General features: G+C 41.1%; 1 protein-coding gene across 7 annotated transcripts in view; it reads right to left on the bottom strand.

Annotated features, from left to right (window-relative positions):
* Positions 1–3860: 3860 nt before the first annotated feature.
* The window catches only part of PDHX (pyruvate dehydrogenase complex component X), a 66752-nt gene continuing 50938 nt past the window's right edge, over positions 3861–19674 (bottom strand). For 5 of the 7 annotated variants that reach the window (XM_049825117.1, XM_049825120.1, XM_049825116.1 and 2 more), the window contains exons 11-12: positions 16972–17036; positions 7354–11195 (exon numbers count right to left, since the gene is read on the bottom strand). In XM_049825117.1, coding sequence (XP_049681074.1) covers positions 10931–11195; positions 16972–17036 — 330 coding nt within the window. In that variant the 3' untranslated portion in view covers positions 7354–10930. The other 2 variants (XR_007509121.1, XM_049825122.1) reach the window with 2 other exon arrangements.

Genomic DNA, 19674 nt, shown 5'->3' on the forward strand with positions numbered 1-19674 from the left:
CACTTCTGATAGGTCAATTTAGTTTCATAATTTGTAGCAGCATCGGTGCTATTGGTAAAAATGCAATTGCTAATCTCCAGGTAAACAGTATTGACCTTCATAAGCAATGTTCTTCCCTCCTAATACAGCTAAGGGTGTCACATACCAATGATTAACAGAGTCATTATGTCAATACACAGTAGGGAAAAGCTGTCTTGTCTGAAAACAAAAGTATTAACAGAGCTGTAGTTTTGTTGTGGTAAAACTGCAACCCTTTCCTTCGACTTACAATCAATGAAACTAGCTACATTGTGGCTAAAGGCATTGGAATAGAAGTATTAACAAAAATCTTGTGAAAAGGAGCCAATAATCACATTACTTCTTCTTTATTAGTATTATCCATTTCAATAAGAGGCCCTAGACCCTCTGTGGCCTTCCTCTGCAGCTGTCAGAGTGGTCAAAGCCTGTCAGATAGCATACAAATAAATAGGAAAAGCAGCCAAGGAGGTGCGTTGCTTAAGATGATTTAGCACATCCCCAAACGTCTCTTCTGCTCCAGCTGGGAGTCACTCAGAATCATTGGCCCTTGTTATGAGCTTAAGTAAGAACACAGCACCTGCTTTGAAGACTATGATTAGGTTCAAAATAGGAACGGACAGAGGAAGGACTCCTAATCTGCCTGAAAAAGCCGTAACTCTTCTATACTTTTCAACAGAGAAATGCAAGATGTTATAATATCTGATAAATTTCTGTGGGCACAACCAATTCATTTGTGAATTGACTCCAAAATAATTCTGTATGTAACTTGTCTCTCTAAATACTCTTGGAGGGGAAAAAAAAGTGTGAATATTATTTTCATTTGAATCTGTGTATTGCTTGTACTATAAAATGAGTAGTAAAGTGATCTAGAATCCTTGCCAAAATGAGTGACTAAGCAACGTAATACACTCAGAATATTTGGTTGAAATTTACACTATAAGCCAGGAGTCTCACACTTCAGAAGTGTCGTGGTTTAACCCCAGCCAGCAACTAAGCACCACGCAGCTGCTCACTCACTGCCCCCCCGCCCAGTGGGATGGGGAGAAAACTAGGAAAAGAAGCAAAACCCGTGGGTTGAGATAAGAACGGTTTAATAGAACAGAAGAAACTAATAATGATAACACTAATAAAATGACAACAGCAATAATGAAAGGATTGGAATGTACAGATGATGCGCAGTGCAACTGCTCACCACCCGCTGATCGACACCCAGCTAGTCCCTGAGCGGAGATCCCCTGCCCCAACTCCGGAGTTCCTATACAAGATGGGACGTCCCATGGTCTGGAATACCCCTTTGGCCAGTTTGGGTCAGCTGCCCTGGCTGTGTCCTGTGCCAATTTCTTGTGCCCCTCCAGCTTTCTCGCTGGCTGGGCATGAGAAGCTGAAAAATCCTTGACTTTAGACTAAACATTACTTAGCAACAACTGAAAACATCAGTGTGTTATCAACATTCTTCGCATACTGAACTCAAAACACAGCACTGTACCAGCTACCAGGAAGACAGTTAACTCTATTCCAGCTGAAACCAGGACAAGAAGAGTGATGAACCAAGGGATCCGATATAGTTCCTATTTTCCATGCAAGGAAGAGGAAACAGCATGCTGCTGTCTGCTGAAACCTAGAGAAATTCAGTACACATTGCTAATGGAGACTGGGACATCACACAGCAAATATAAGCATCTGCACAAGTGAACAGCCTCCATGGATATTCAAGCTTATAATTTATTTGGAAGGGAAGAAATTAAAAGTGCACCTAGGTTGTGAAATGAAACATAATTACACATATTTTCTTAAGATAGGCAGCTGAAACAGGAATTGGTTAATGACTAGGTCAAGAGAGAGTATCTTGCAAGGTTCAACTGCTTGGATCCCTGCAAAGTGAAGTGAACAGCATGCTGTAATAAACGTTACATAGACAATGTAAAAATCATGAAACTGTAGGAGAGAGATCTGCTGCACTAACAATTCAGTATATTCTTCCTACAACAGTGAGCAGAAATAAAAATGTTCACAGCTGCCCTTTGTTCCTATCTAGATCTAGGCCACATGAGAGGAACTTTTAAGGTATAAAAGAGAATCTTCTCTTGATCTCTAATCTTGAAGGAGATAAATAGCAGTACTCATTAACATAGCATGAATCATTTTCCTTAGTACAGGTAATGAACAAACAGAAAAATCTGTCATTTTCCAGCTAGTTATTTCTCATAATGACACAAATGTTTAACTTGCCAGGTAGGACCATTATTGTGGAGAGAGGGAAGAACAATATGGTTATTGTATATGAATAGTTATTCACTGTGATACCTACAAGTCAAAGCAAAACTGACGTCAAAGGGAAGGAGTGCAAACTGAATTCAAGTAAACAGTGATGGCTTTTCCCTGATCCAGATTAGGCAGATTTTGTAAAGTAACCACGCAAAGTAGCCCGTCAAGCTTCCAGTAAATGATTTGCACCCCAGTTTAATGAACACATGGGTCTTCACCCAAATCCTAAGTTTCTGTGTTTCTTAGAAAATTTACTGGTTATCATGTTTCTACAAATCTCCAGTAGACTACCATGAACATCCTCCTGCTTTACTCAAGCACGATTATAAAGAATGAAAACACAAGAGGTTATAAGTTTAAAATTTATGCTTATCTAAGAACATACTGAAAGGTACTTTCAACTGTTTTTTGTAGTTTTTTTGTAGATCAGTGTTTTCTGTTTAATCCATTATGGATGTAACTGCCATACTGACTTAAAGGAATCTGCTCTCTATGCCTTCAACATTTTGGGGACAAATGGAATAAAACATCATTGATGTCAGCAGTATGCCCTGGCAGCCAATAGGGCCAACTGTGTCCTGAGGTGCATCAAACACAGCACAGCAAGCCTGCTGAGGGAGGCAACTGTCCCACTCTACAGTGCACTGGTGCGGCCCCACCTCAAGTACTGTGTGCAGTTTGGGGTGCCTCAATATAAGAAGGACACCAAACTATTACAGTGTATCCAGAGGAAGGTAACCAAGATGGCAAAAGGCCTCAAGGGCAAGACTTACGAGGAGCAGCTGAGGTCCTGTGGTTTGTTCAGTTTGGAGAAGGCTGAAGGGTGACCTCATCGCAGTCTGTAACTTCCTCAAAGTGGGCAGCGAAGGGGCAGGTGCTGATCTCCTCCCTCTGGTGACCAGCAACAGGACATGACAAAATGGAATGAAGCTTCATCAGGGGAGATTCAGACTGGACATTAGGAAAAGGTTCTTCACTGAGAGGGTGGTTGGTCCCTGGAACAGGCTCCCCAGGGAAGCACCAAACTTGTCAAGAGTTCAAAGCGCATCTGGATGAAGCTCTTAGACATATGGTTTAGTTCTGGGTAGTCCTGTGAGAAGCAGGGAGTTGGACTCGATGATCCTTGTGGCTTCCTTCCAACTTGAGATATTCTATGATGCTATGATCCAGTTCTGCAGGAGAGCCACACAATGACCAAGGTTTCCGTCTGATCCTAATTCCAACAGATCAAGGCAAGTTAGTGTTTACTAATCCTTCTTTATTCATGTCAGGTGCTTTCTGAAACACTTCAAAGCCAAACACCAAACCATCATGCTATAGTTTAAATTAAAGAATATCTACACACTGAAATAGTTCGGTGACTACATTTACGCATCAGAAACCCAGGCTTCTCAGTCTGCCCTCTGCAGGCCTTTCTGTATTTCAGCTTTCCCAAGTCTTTCACTGACTGAAATGATCGAAAACAGTGGCACCATCAAGGCTTATACCAAACAAGTCCACCGGTGAGAAGCACATCAGTACCTGGATTCTCGTTTCTGAAGAATGATTCAGTGAATAACTCTATGTGCAGAGATTAAAGGCTGATTAATACACTTTCTTGGAAAAAAAGTTTTGGAAAAAATATGCATATGTTTATGGTAATTTACAAAATACAGAAGAAAAAAAGCACACTTCATGGACTTTCCTTCAGAACAACGTTTCATTTTTCATGCTACATTACTATAGTCAGAAAGGAAAGTGATAGGAGACACGCTGAAGATACTTCTTTATTGTGCTAACATCCTTTAAAGCTACTGCAGCAATGCTCACCTTCCTTGCATCTTGAGATCAATGTCAGGCTCATTTTAGATACACTTCTTTTGCAAGAACAATACATTTTTAAATGATTGCTAGGACTTTAATGTAAATAACACATTCTCAAAGGGTTTGGCCTTGCCTCTTAAAACCAGCAGAGAAATCTACACAACTCTGTCATTTGGCTGAATTAAAAAAGGAAATATTTGTAAGCTAGAAGTTTCTAAAACTTAACCTAGTATATAAAAACTAAAAGGGAAGGATAAGAACATTTAAGTTATTTAGGAAGCATTATCAAAACATTAATCTCACTTTATTGGAGTATCATTTAGCTAATACTTGGAACCTTTAAGGAAAATGGAAACCATCATCATCAAGCATACACAGAACATAAACTGAACAACCGTATTTTTCCATTTACTTACAAAACACTGTGACTATTCACATGTAATTCAATACCTCTTTAAACAAAAAGAAAGGAAATGCAAACAGCAGTCTACAAACAGCTATTGGGGAACAAAAAATTGTAGGTACTAGTACACTTCTTAAATGACAATGCTTGATTGCTTATTAGCAGCCTTCAGGGTAAAGGAAATAATAGCTATTTCTGATTCATGATGCACTACAGTACTAAATGAGAATCTCTTCTGATCTGGAGAACTCAGAAAAATATTAAGAGTGGGTAGATGGCTAGTTAAATTTTATTAGTTGTGCTGCAGTACTTCATAAGAAGTGAAGACATAGTTTATTTCAAAGCCCTGAAAAAAAAAATTTATTCTCTGATTTCAAGAACAAAATCGCATGAATCAGAGCAGTGAAGGCAAATCAGCCATGAACAAGAGGCTGAAAAACAGCCCTTCCACAACATGAAAGTGGTACAGAATGTAAGTTGAAATATTACCTACACGAAAGGCAGAAGTTACTCTCATAACTAGAATAATTGGTACAACGATCTAAGAAATGATTTACTTAACGTTGCAGCAGAAAAAAACAATAATCAACATAAGCTTGAATTGAACAAATAGCTCAAGAGTAGTAGTCCTTTGCAAATCCTTCTCTGCAGGGCTGCTCTTGGTCCCTTCATCCCCCAGCCTCTATTGATACCAGGGATTGCCCCAACCCGGGTGCAGGACCTTGCACTTGGCCTTGCTGAACCTCATGAAGTTCACATGGGCTCACCTCTCAAGCTTGTCCAGGTTCCTCTGGATGGCATCCCATCCCTCAGGTGTGTCAGCCACACCAGGTGTCACCTGCAAATCTGCTGAGGGTGCACTCAATCCCACTGTCTATGTCATTGATCAAGATATTAAACTGTACTGGTCCCAGTACGGACTCCTGAGGGACACCACTCATAATTGACCTCCATCAGGACATTGAGTCATTGACCACTACCCTCTGCATGCAACCATCCAGCCAATTCCTCATCCACCAAACAGTCCACCCATTAAATCCATACCTCTCCATTTTAGAGAGAAGGATGTTGTGGGGTACCGTGTCAAAGGCCTCACAGAAGTCCAGATAGGCAACAACAGGTGTCCTAATCCTATGAAGTATGGTCTCTTGATATGCAATGCTCTTGGAAGTTACTCCTGTACAGTCACATCAGTTCCATTCAAATTCCCACCGTGGTCTGAGTCCTAAGTATTCTTCTAAAAAAGAGTACCTAATTGGCAGTAACATTCAATGCCAGTTTACAATCCTGCATCCAAATTATATAGGATCATCCAACTGCGAAAGAGAGAGGGCTACTGCATGCATTAATCTGCAAATGACACCACCAACACTACTACGTGTTTCAAAGAACGCTTGCTTTTGATCTAACACTACCAGAACAAACAGTTTTGTGGGTTACAGAAAGGGGCTTGGCTGAATACCAGAGGAGAGCCCATCTCTCATGACAATCCATCTCCGGCATTCTTTTCTAGCTTATGGGGCTGTATGGACTGCATAGGCTCTGGAAACAGATCAAAGAGGATTTTGAACACAGACATTACATTCCTTGATAAGCAATTCAATGACGGGCATTCTTGTGAATTCTTAGGAGAATACTTTTACATTTTAGGAAAGGAGGAAAAAAAATCATCACCAACAACGAAGACCTAAGACACCTAGATAAAAACAAAGATATAAACAGTTGAATTAAAAGACAAACCATAGTATGAGCTTCCAGTTCAGTAACCTATACATCTTTTAGTGTCACGTAACCTGCTTGCTTACAGAAAACTGCCTGCTTGGCAAGGGGACTACTTGTAACATGGCTTCCTTCTGCCAAAAGAAGGGCAACATTGGGATACTTTCCAGCTCTTCAGTCACCAAAGCTTTTAAATGTGTATGCTGTCATGTTTGCCACATCTCACTGTGTCTTTTCCTATGCAAAGTTTTTAATTCTATGCTACAGCTTGTCATATCCTTGAAGCAGAGTAGTTGTGAAAGATACCGAATTGTCCACCTGTGAGAGCAAAACTCTTCTCCATAAAAGTCTACAGCACAAATTTTAGAAATTAAGCTTCCCAGGGGCTTCTCCTGGTCTTACCCATTTTTGGTTAACATACAAGTAGATTAACCTTACTCCAATTAAACCATATCTGAAAATGCCAGGATAAACTGAGCGGTACTGAAAGGGGCTTGCAATTAAACCATATCTGAAAATGCCAGGATAAACTGAGCGGTACTGAAAGGGGCTTGCAATCAGTACTTTTGACAGAAAGAGACCTACCCATCTGACCAGTTGGCAGTGGATTTTAGGGAGGAAAAAAAGTATTTGTTATGGTCTGATGTAATCCAGGACAAAAACTCAATGGAAAAACAAAACAACCCAAACCCACATCAGTTTCAAACCTACAGGTCACCACCATAAGACTATTATATGATCAATCCTAATGGCATCTTTTTCTTTATTTTCTGTCACCTTATGGCACAAATTATTGCATATGAAAAACACATCAAGCATGACACTTAGTTCCAACAATTCTGAATTAGTTTCCCCCTAACTCACTCTGTAACTGGATATACTCTAATGCAATCAATATGCAGCTTTCTGTACAACACAGCACATGATAAAAGAAACAAAGTCTGAACATTTGTCATATTTATGTATTCCTACTCAACTTTTAAATTCTATTGTATCCAATGGGACTAATCATTAGTTGAAATAAGAGTGTCTAACGTATTTTGTATAGATGGAGATGAGCATGTGGACAAAAGGATTAGGTGAAAATAGCACTGAACATTCACTTTGCAGGAGTGAGGTTCTTTCAGGGATTACATGTGGGAAGATTAATTACTGAAATTCTATTTCATAAGGAATACATTGCAGAAAAAAAGATCAAAAAAGTCAAATACTCTGACAGTACAATTAGGGATTAAAGTGTGACACAGTGCAATGCTTGCCAACAATCACAAAGTCTAAAATAGCTACCTTTTTTTTTTTCTAACTATGCATTTTGCAAAGGAAAATTATATGAAGGAAGTAATTTTCCCCAAGCATAGCCTTAAATTTTTATTTCAGGTTTTTTAATTTTTCAAGAAAGTAGATATCTTCCATGGTATTTCTTGCTTAGGTATGTAAAAAAGACGTTGACAGAAGACATTCTGAAGAATAAAACATGACAAGTTATATTTTTCATCTGTACAACTTTTACTTCAAGGCAAATTTGCTTCAAATGTAAACACAACCATTTCACACAGTTCACTTTCTGGGCCATTTTATCCATTGCCCCCATTCCCAAATCCCTAAATTCTTCAGGAAGATATTCAATGTTTTATTTTAATCTGTATGGGCAACTATTTGTCTCACTTCTGCTACAGTGGTAGATGTTGCCAAATGGTACAATCACTCTGAATTAAGGAGATCTGACTGCTATCACGTCTAAATTTCAGAGATTTCCTTCACAGGCTGATGACTGACAAATCGCATACATCCATCTTTATATCAAATGACAATGCTGGCAAGCAGGCAGGTTTCAGGAAATTGGAATTAAAGCTTGTATTAGCCTTACTGAGATTTGCCTAGTTCAAAAGTTGTAAAGGTTTATTTAACCTGGAGAAAAAGTTGCATTGTCTTCACCTGTTTGTGCTGAACAGGGAAATTATAATGGGTGTATTAATACCCACATGAATGAGACATGACAAACATTCTATACTTACATACAATAGAGCCTTCCACTAGCTCCAAAAGCTCCAACTTGCACTACATGAACACACACACACAAAACTATAGTTGTATGCATCAGTCATGCAGCCCTTAACTGTGACCAGCTAAAAAGTAAAATATACAAATGGTGAGGAGCACACAACACCACTAGAGCACCAAGTGCAAAAATGAAGAACAGTAGATCAGTTTTTAAATTAGTCTGGAAATTCTCCTGGGCAGAAGAGATTTAGCTACACAAACAATGAGAATTTCTTGTATATTATCAAGGACAATATATAAATTGGTAGGTTTTTTCCCTTGGAAGTAATATGGGATTGATAAACAACTTTGGAAAAATTCACGGTTAACCACTTAAAATTGCAAATTAATCTTCAGCACCCGATCTTGAATATAATTTATCAGTGAGAAACTCCTGGAAGTACAGAATGGGTATGTCTATTATTGCGCAGTAAACTAGATTTGGTAATAAAAATCTCTCCCTACTATTAGATTAATAGTTTATGAAATTTATTATATCAGAACAAGCCAAAGAAGGAAACTCATTTAGCAAAAACTCTCAGCCGAGTACTAATTAAAGGTTTTGTCTTGCAATTAGCTTTTTAATTATGGCAGCAGCTCAACAAACAAGTCCTCCAAATCTTTAAAAAAGGACTTGCACAATCTAGAATAAGACAAAGTCCCAGAATTCTACTGACAATTTATATTCTCACCAGGTCCTGTAAATGCAGTTATTTCATTACAAACACTTACAATATGTGGTTCCATATTTATATATAAAAAAACCCCCAACAATCTACTTATGTTAATTTGAACTTCAGGCCACTACACTTAAGCCTCCGAGTTACAATTCAATATATACTGATGATGAAACACTTTCTACTTACATCTTTTTTCTATCCGTGGAAAGGACAGCATTATTCAGCAACTATTAAGTATGCAAAATTCCACCTTTCATACTGGAACCTCTATGAGATTAGGAGATCACAGCTAGTTTTTCATCTCAATACTGCTGGCACAATTAACTTGGGTTTTAAGTTAACCAAAAAACATCACAGAGCACCTGAAAAAGATATTTCTTTATATTTTGTGGTACTGAAGAAGGTATCTGAGTTGGGGCAACTCCTCAATTTAAAAAATGTAATTGTCCCCAAATTAAGTAAAATAAAACCTATTATTAGGGGTTTTTTTTACTCAAAATGTGGTTTTCACTAAATGTTGGTTCCATCAAAAACTAAAAATAAAAGAAGCTGAGATTCCTTCCTTTATGGAGAATGCATTAATTCAGACAACTTTATCCTCCTCTCTACCCCTCTACAAGGAATTAGATTATGCAGTTATCTTAAAATACTGGAAAAAAATAGATGCACCTACAGTTTAAATGTTTTTTAATATGTTCTAATTATATGAATGAAGCTGTAGATTACACCATGTTACTTAATATTTTGAGAAATTACTTTTTATCTATGATCTAATTTAGTCTCTCAGAATTTCCTGTCATTTCTTTTCCCCATTCATCTTGTTTTCTTCAATGTAGCTTATAGTAACGGAGAAAGTGAAGAACAGTTAAATTTGTAATGAAAATGAAATTAAACCAAAACTTTTTTGGTATGTAATGTTGCTGTTTTTATGTAGGAAGCCATTGACATATCTGTCAAAATCTTATAAACCTTATTTCAATCCAATCTGGATGCCAGAAAAGTCTTCTGAAAAGTCAAAAAATTTCTACAGCAGCAATATCATTTATCTACTCAGTTATCTCAGTATTAACCAGAATGCACAGCAGCACTTTGCTCAGTTATGATTCCTCTTTTCCTAACAGCTAGGTATTTAGTCCTTAAATAAAGCACCCCATCTCAGTCCAGGAAAGACCCCACCTGGAGTACTGCGTCCAGCTCTGGAGTACTCAGCACAGGAAAGACATGGACCTTTTGAAGCAGGTCCAGAGGAGGGCCATAAAAATGATCAGAGGGACAGAACACCTCTGCTGTGAAGAAAGGCTGAGAGTTGGGGTTGTTCAGCCTGGAGAAGAGAAGGCTCCAGGGAGACCTTATTGCAGCCTTCCACTATGTAAAGGGAGCCTACAAGAAAAATGGAGATGGACTTTTTACAAGGACATGTAGTGACAGGACAAGGGGTAATGGCTTTAAACTGACAGAGGTTAGATTTAGATTATATGTAAGGAAGTTCGTTACTGTGAAGGTGGTGAGGCACTGGAAGAGATTGCCCAGAGAGGTGGTAGATGCCCCATCCCTGGAAACATTCAAGGTCTGGTTGGATGGGGCTCTAAGCAACCTGATTTAGTTGAAGATGTCCCTGCTCATTGCAGAGGGGTTGGACTAGATGACCTTTAAAGGTCCCTTCCAACCCAAACTATTCTATGATTCCCTTCTAAATTTCATGGTTTTCTTGAATTTTCTTTTTCAGAGGAGACTGACTTTTCCACACAAATATTATGTGCTATTAGCACTAAGTGTTCAAAGAAAGGTAGCATGTTAACTTTAGTCTTTTAGCTTTACAGTATAAAACCTGGTCATTGCAAAAGACTAAAAGCATGAAAATTAGTAGTTTTTCATGTTAATTCAATAAATTAAATATTTTAACTCTCCATCTCACAGTAATTATTTACTCCTCTATACAGAAAAACAATGCCAAGTACATAACAGTTATCTATATTATCAAAACAAGAAACAATCTTCAAGTTTAACACAGGGCAAGTCTCATTGGATTCTCTATGTTTGCTTTCAAGGTCTTCAGAAATTTTGAAGCCAGTTCATCATCTACCACCCGACCATCACTTGAAAGAGTCACTGTCATGAGTTGATGCTGCATAAGCTTCTCATTCCCTTCTTCATCTTCCACAATCTTCAGCTCTGGTCTTGCTCGGCCCACAGCAAGGATGCAGGCCTGTGGAGGGTTTATGACTGCAGTGAAGTCATTGATGCCAAACATGCCTAGATTGGAGATACTAAATGAAAGAGAAAAGAGTTACCAGTAATGTCAGAATTTGTATATGCCTTAATAAAAATAATCTATATTCAATGACTACTTTGACCTAATTCTCTCCCAAGGCCAAACCCATTAACTTTAAAATAGATCTGAACTGGATTTCAGTTGGGCACATTCAGACTCTCACGGGTTCGGGATTTTTGCAATTACAACTAATGCACCTTTTTAAAAGCCCCATTTCATTACAGTAATATATGCTTGCATTGCATGCACTAAAGGTCGAAAATAGGACAGCAAAGTGGTATCTGCAAATAAACTTTGCCTGTCCCTGATCCAAGCCAAATGTCTTTTAGATTGAACCTCACAACTTTAAGTTACAATGGTTGCTGCTAACCAATGATACAATTTGGGCATCTAGATATCACTCAGGCACAAGAAAGCCTCATCGTGCCTTTCTCCCTTCAACATTTTTGTCTGTGTCATCAACTGGGAAGCGGTATACTACGAAAGGCTTAGACTCTTGTGACAGACTGCCTATAGAGAAAGCTAGCCCATCTCCTCCTTTTTGTTATAGTTACTGATTTGTTATAGTTACTGCAAAGAGTGGAAAAAAGAATAATCCATATAGAACCACAGAAGAGTCTGGGTTGGAAGTGACCTTTAAAGGTCATCTAGTCCAACCCCCCTGCAATAAGCAGGGACATCTTCAACTAGATCAGGTTGCTCAGGGACCCATCCAACCAGACCTTGAATGTTTCCAGGGATGGGGCATCTACCACCTCTCTGGGCAACCTCTTCCAGTGTTTCACCACCCCCATTGTAAAATATTTCTTCCTTATAGCTAGTCTAAATGTACCTTCTTTCAGTTTAAAACCCTTTCAGTTACCCTTTGTCCTACTGCAACAGGCCCTGCTAAAAAGTTTGTCCCCGTCTTTCTCATAAGCTCCCTTTACGTAGTGGAAGGCTGCAATAAGGTCTCCCCAGAGCCTTCTCTTCTCCAGGCTGAACAACCCCAACTCTCTCAGCCTTTCTTCACAGGAGAGGTGTTCTGTCCCTCTGATCATTTTTATGGCCCTCCTCTGGACCCTCTCCAACAGGTCCATGTCCTCTTATGCTGGGGACCCCAGAGCTGGACACAGTACTGCAGGTGGGGTCTTACCAGAGCAGAGAAGAGAGGCAGAATTACTTCCCTTGACCTGCTGGCCACGATTCTTTTGATGCAGCCCAGGATATGGTTGGCTTTCTAGGCTGTCAGCGCACGTTGCTAGCTCATGTTGCCACCTCATGTCCAGTTTTTAACCACCAGTACCCCCAAATCCTTCTCTGCAGGGCTGCTCTTGGTCCCTTCATCCCCCAGCCTCTATTGATACCAGGGATTGCCCCAACCCGGGTGCAGGACCTTGCACTTGGCCTTGTTGAACCTCATGACGTTCACATGGGCCCACCTCTCAAGCTTGTCCAGGTCCTTCTGGATGGCATCCCATCCCTCAGGCATGTCAACCACACCACTCAGCTTGGTGTCACCCGCAAACTTGCTGAGGGTGCACTCAATCCCACCGTCTATGTCATTGATCAAGATATTAAGCAGTATTGGTCCCAATACGGACTCCTGAGGAACACCACTCATCATTGACCTCCATCAGGACATTGAGTCATTGACCACTACCCTCTGCATGCAACCATCCAGCCAATTCCTCATCCACCAAACAGTCCACCCATCAAATCCATACCTCTCCATTTTAGAGAGAAGATGTTGTGGGGGACCGTGTCAAAAGCCTTACAGAAGTCCAGATAGGTGACATCCATGGCTCTTTCCTTGTCCACCGATGTAGCTGCTCCATCATAGATGGCCACTAGGTTGGTCAGGCAGGACTTGCCCTTGGCGAAGCCATGCCGGTTGTCTCAAATTACCTCCCTGTCCTCTGTGTGCCTTAGCATAGCTTCTAGGAGGATCTGTGCCATGATCTTCCCAGGCACAGAGGTGAGGCTGATGCGTCAGTAGTTCCCAGGGTTCTCCTTTCTACCCTTTTTAAAAATGGGTGCAGTGTTTCCCTTTTTCCAGTCACTAGGGACTTCACCTGACTGCCATGACTTTTCAAATATCACGGAGAGTGGCTTGGCAACTGCATCAGGCAATTCCCTTAGGACTCTGGGATGCATTTCTCATCAGGTCCCATAGACACTCATCAGGTTCTCAGGCGGTCTCAATCCCGGTGTTTTCTTACAGTGGGAGGGACCTTGCTCCCCCAGTCCTTGCCTTGAGGTCCATCCACTCAAGAGGTGTGGGAAGAGAGGTTGCCAGTGAAGACTGAGGCAAAAAAACCTGCTGAGTACCTCAGCCTTCTCCTTGTCCATTGTTACCAGTTCGCCAGTCTTGCTCATCGGAGGGGCACGCTTTCTTTGACCTTCTTTTTCTGGCTGACATACTCAGAAACCCTTCTTACTTTTCTTTGCATCCCTTGCCAAGTTCTGCTCCAGCCACACCTTGGCCTTCCTCACCCCATCCCTACACAACCGGGCAGCGTCCCTATTCTCTTCCCAAGATCCCCGTCCCTGCTTTCACTGCCTGTGCACTTTCTTCTTGTCCTTTAGTTTGACCAGCAGGTCTTGACTCATCCATCCTGGTCTCTTGCCTTCCTTTCCCCATTTCTTACACCTGGGGATCGAGAGCTCTTGCACTCTATGGAAAGCATCCTTAAAGATCTGCCAGCTCTGTTCTGCTCCCTTGTCCCTGAGAGCAGTTTCCCAGGGGGTCCTACTGACTAAATCCTTGAATAGCTGGAAGTGTTCTTTCCTAAAATTCAGGCTCCTGACTTTACTCTTTGCCTGACCCATACCCCTGAGGACTGCGAACTCCACCAGTGCATGACTGCTGCAGTGCAGGCCGCCTCCAGTCTTGACATCACCGATTAGCTCACTTGTGTTGGTGATCAACAGGTCCAGCAGGGTTGTTTATTACCTGGCTTAAGAAGTTATCCTCGGAGCATTCCAGGGTCTCCTGGATTGCCTACAGCTTGCCATGCTACTTTTCCAGCAGATGCTGGGGTGGCTGAAGTCCCCCAGCAGGACGAAAGCCTGTGAGCACGATGCCTCCTGTAGCTGGACTAAGAAGGCTTTGTCAATAGGCTCCCCTTGATCAGGTTGGTCTGCAGTAGACACCAACCACAAGGTTCCCTTTGTTGCCTAGGTCTCTAATTCTTATCCATTAGCTTTTAACCTCCTCGTGGCTATTCTTCACAGACAGCTCTTCACAGTCTATCCATTTCTTAATGTAGAGGGCAACCCCTCCATCCCTCCTTCCTTGCCTGTCCCTTCTGAACAGCCTGTAGCCATGGATAGACGCACTTCAGTCATGGGATTCATCCCACCAAGTTTCAGTAACGGCAACTAGGTCGTAGCTTTCAAGCAGCATGGTGTTTTCCAGCTGCTCCTGTTTGTTGCCCATGCTGCATGCATTGGTGTAGAGGCACTTCAGCTGGGCTGTCAGCCATGTCACCTTCTTAGGGGAACACCCCTTAATTCCTTTGAGTTATTTCACTGGTGTTTCATTTTTGGCTCCCAGTACCTCAAAAGCCCCTGGCTCATCTCCATAAGACTTCCAAGCATGCTTCAGTGTAGCCAGCACATCTCAAAACAACAGGCTGAGGGCCCTCGCTAGCATGCCATCCCTCTAACCTTGGCATGTCATCCCACAGCTTGTCACGGGCAAGCCTGGTGTCATCCCCCTCCCCCTTCAGGTGTAGTTTAAAGCTCTGCCAATGAGCCCCTCTAGCTCATGAGCAAACACCCTCTTCCCCCTTTGAGAAAGGCGAATCCCATCTGAAGCCAGCAGGCCTGGGGCTGCGTAGGCCATCCCATTATCGAAAAACCCCAAATTGTGGCGGGGACAGCAGCCGCGGAGCCACGTAATAATAGACTGGGTCCGTCTGTTTCTTCCAACGCTGCTGCCCACAACTGGAAGGAGAGAGGAAAAAATAACCCATCCTCCAGATTCCTTTACCAACCATCCCAAGGCCCTGAAGTCTCTTTTGATTGCCCCTGGACTACGCATCGCAGCTTCATCGCAACCCGCATGGAAGTGCAGTAAAGGGTAACAGTCCGAGGGCTGTACCAAGCTTGAAGCTTCCTAGTGATGTCCTTAACCCGGGCCCCAGGGAGGCAGCAGGCTTCCCTACGAGGAGAGTCTGTCTGGCATATTGGACCCTCTGTTCCCCTCAGAAGGGAGTCGCGTACAACTATAACCCATCTTTTCTTCCTCATGGACATGGTCATGACACAGAGCAGGGGGTGTGTGAAGGCCTTCCTGACCTTGGCAACACCTTTGGTGTAGATGTACTGTCATCCATATAATCTGTTGACTGGCCTTGCACATCCAGCACCTCATACCTGTTGTCCAGAGGCACCTGGGAAGGCAAGGAGGGCATTCACCTGCCATCCTGAGCTTGGGCTTTCCTCCATTCACTCCTTTCCTTTAAGCTACTGTCTTCAGCCTGGCAGGGGGAGGATACAGGATCCCTTTGATCTTGGTATTTTTCTGGTGGGGAGGGCAGAACATGGCTTCACCACCAGTATATCTACTTCTCAGACTCCCTGATGCTCCTTAGCCTTTCTACTTCCTCTCGTAGGTCTGCCACCAGGCTGAACAGATCATCCACCTGGTCACACCTCACAGAGCTGTTCTCACTAGTGCCATCTGTTACCAATGAAACACCCAGTTATTCACACCTAGGGGCCATTTGTGTTGATGAAGACATCCAAGCTTCCACTGTTGCATTCCCTTATGTTTTTTCTGCTGAAAGGCTTAGAGATTTTTTTGACCACTCCTGCAGCATGAGCGGTACATACTCCAGAGAGTTGGAACTCAGGCACATTAATATACACTTCAGCAGTGTTTCTGCAGAAGTCTGTAGTATTACTCTCATCACACATTTTCTAGAATAGGATTAACATAAGCATTCAGAATTAGCTTTTAAAAAATTGACAAAAAGTGAGCTAAGCTAGAGTTTATTTAATAAAAAATGCTGCCTGATGACAATGTGTCATAAAACACAGTACGTTAAAAGTTTAGAAACTTGAGGAGCGTAAAAAGTCAGCTGAGAAATTAATTGTGCAACTGTGTTACTATATTTATGGTGTTTAACACATGCCTGTTATTTCTCATCACTGAGGTCACTAGCTCTTTTTGGGGAGTACATTTTATAGAAATAAAATATTTACTAAATATATGCTTCTATGTAGAATTTTCTACTCAGTTTTTAATGTTTCAATTAAAAGTAAACTATAAGAGTTAACGCCACAACTTTCCTGTAACTTTTTTTGCCCCTCTAGAGACATTCCTCTGAAGAGTGAATTGAAGACAAACTGGACATCACTGTCTGCTGCGGTACGTCTGCCAAACAACTCCTTTTAAAATATTTATTTTAAAACTATTATCAGTGGGTCTTCCTAACTACAGAATGCAATTCTTAAAAAAAGAAAAACCACCAAAACCAAAACCCCAACATTCTTCTGCAATAGGGAAAAATTAGGTGCCAAAATAAAAGTCAGATCAGTCTCAGTATGAAAAACATGAATTTCACACCAGGCTCAGATTAAATAAACCTGTACCAAGATAATTGTTTCTCCCTGATACAGGGCTCTCAGCCTAGGTTTGACACTCTGAATCATCACATGGAGTTTTATCCTAAATGGAGCAAGATTTTAAAAGGCAATGCATTAACACACAGTGGAATAGCTGAGGATAAAACAGTTCTGAACCCACACTGCACATATTAAGTGCTGCTAGGGAGTTTTACCTAAAAGATCCTCCCTGGTACTCTTCTGGTAACAGTTTTCCATCTCTTGCTTTCTTTGCTAGAGCCTAAGGAAAATGAAAGAATAAAAAGAAGAGAAGAAAGAAATTAAAGCATTGTAATAAGCTTAATTCTTTTTACTTTAGTAAGACATTGTAAGTACCATACAGCCATTAAAAGGTCATATGCTTTTGGATTTAGGGAAGCACCTCAGCAACATTGTTGTTGTAGCTGCAATGATTTGGCAGAGAGACTACGACACAAAACTTCATTTTCCCAATGACATTGGCTATTCAGTAAAAGCTGTTCTCCCACCTTACAAACCTTGCTCCAGTTTTCGCAATGGAACATCATTCTCCCTGGTGTTTCTAGATGATAAAAATATCAAGCAAAATACTGATGAGACAAATTCACAGTATTCTTAATGTATTTGTTTAAAGAAACTGCTATGTATCACTTCAGAACTTCCTAGCAGATTGAATGTATTTCTTCCAGCTAAGCATTCAACTACCTTAAAGACCACCCTTCCTGTGACCTCCATTTCATTTGTGAGACTTTTCTACTAAATATAACAGAAGGAACTATCCACAAACGTTTTGTTCAAAATACAGCCCAAGAAGTTCATACTATGTTCTAACATAAGACCATGGAGAAAAAGATCCTTATCCCCCCTTAGGATTTTTCTAGCTCAGCGGTCTCCTTAGACGGAAGCAGTGAGAATCAGGATGAATAACTGTTACAGTAGTTGTCAAATAAGGAAGAAAAGACTGTGTGGACCTCAAGAGAAATGGCACTCATTGGTGGGTCAAGAGACAGTTATTCAGTCACCAACCCATTCCTAACACCTTGCGAGTACCCAGTGGAAAAGGTGGTGACTGGAAAGGTGTCAGACAACTTCTCCATTAGTAGCAACCTTTTCAAAATCAGGAGCTCTTCAACTCACAGCAGAGACTGAAGTGGGAATATATGCAGGACAGATTATCTATCCTATTCATAAAGAATACATGTAGTGTTTTTGGCTTGTCCCTTATTTATTCCACAGGTGGAAAAGCTCATGGAAAATGTCACATTGTGACAATTGCAACATTATGACATTTTGAGACAAAAATAACTGTTGCCAAAAGCACAGTCAGGGAAATAGACTCAGATCTGCTTCTGGGAAGACTGATAAAAGGAACACAGTCTGTTCATATTTTCCTTCTTCTGGTAAAAAGAATAGAACTAATGATAGTTTCCAATAATTTAATTATGTTAGGGAAATTTCAGTGGAAGTGAATAAAAAACCCCCAAAATCTACTTTATCACAACATGAAAAAAGTGCTATATCACATTTGTGAAACTTTCTTGGAGATTGTACTTCCTAGGAAGTTTCCACTCCCTTTTTAGGAATTCTACCACTGGTCTTTTTTAGGATTTTTTTTCCATATTCTTTCTAGGAATTGACTCCCCCCTCCCCCCCTTCTTTTTGATAAATTTCTAGATTGCTTTCCAGGAATTGCCCGTTCTGCTTTCCAGGTATTTTCTACATGCGTTCTATGAGTATCCTGTTAAGCACTCAATTCAATCTATGAAGAGGTAATTTCTATGAAACATTATCCCTGCCTTTAAGGACCAGAGTCAGTAAGTGGAAACTGTGATCGAATTAACTACTTTTTGCTTTGCACGTGGGTGGAGGTAGATTCATTACAAGATAAACTTTCGCACAGATAATGAATTGGTTAGTAGTTATAGTTGTGATGTGGATTAATCCCCTTTCATGTTGTAATATAACTCTGTTGGTCATGGTAAACAAGTGTCTTCCCTGTATACATTTCTAAACATCTTTCAGTCAAGGGTTCTGAAAGACCACAGTAGTTTAACAACTGCAATGACTTCAGCTTAGAAATAAAACCCAAGAAGTTTAAGAGAATCTCATCCTAATGAATCGCCCACTAAATTCAGGCTTACACCAAGTTTACAAAACTTTGACATCCTTATTATTAATTTAAAAGTTAAAAGGTGTGGTGGCACGTTCACGCCCCCTCCTGGGCTGCTCTATGATCTCAGGGATTCCCATTAGGCCTTAGCATGTGTAATGGTCCCTTGACTGTACCATGAACTCTTGAACAGCTAAGGCAAGGAGCAGCACTGACCATACCAAGGATTCCTGTTGTCTGGTGGAGGCAGGGAATGGGAGCAGGAATAATTAGTCATCTCCTCACAGCCTTGGGGCATCCCTTCTCTTGTTTAAGTTGTTCCCTGAGAGCCTTGGAGCATCCCTTATCTGAATCATAGCTTATGTGAAATGGTACCAGTGCTACTGGAATTTCAGTAATTTGCTGATGACTAAAACCAATCATCTCACAAACCTATAAACAGCGGTCCTAAGTGAGGCCCTTTGAGCTCTCCTGGACCACAGTGGGCTGCATCTCCCTCTGAGTGGGATACCTCTCAGAGCTTGCAAACTTTCCAGTTAGTGAAAATCAGAGGACCATTGCTGAAAGCTCTTGATGGGACCTGGGCTGATACCTTCACCCGTTGAGAAAGTGGTGAGACACTTGACATTAATATTTCACTGAACTCGAGGGGAATTTTTAAGGGGGGGAGGGAGATCTTAGCATCTGCGTGCATGCATGTGTGAACTAACTCAGATATCCTATAGCAAGTATAGTACAAATATTCAAAATCTATACACAAGTCACTGTTGTCATTGTAGTAAATTCTATT

Source organism: Accipiter gentilis, chromosome 22, assembly GCF_929443795.1.
Source record: "Accipiter gentilis chromosome 22, bAccGen1.1, whole genome shotgun sequence".
Taxonomy (NCBI): Eukaryota; Metazoa; Chordata; class Aves; order Accipitriformes; family Accipitridae; genus Astur; species Astur gentilis.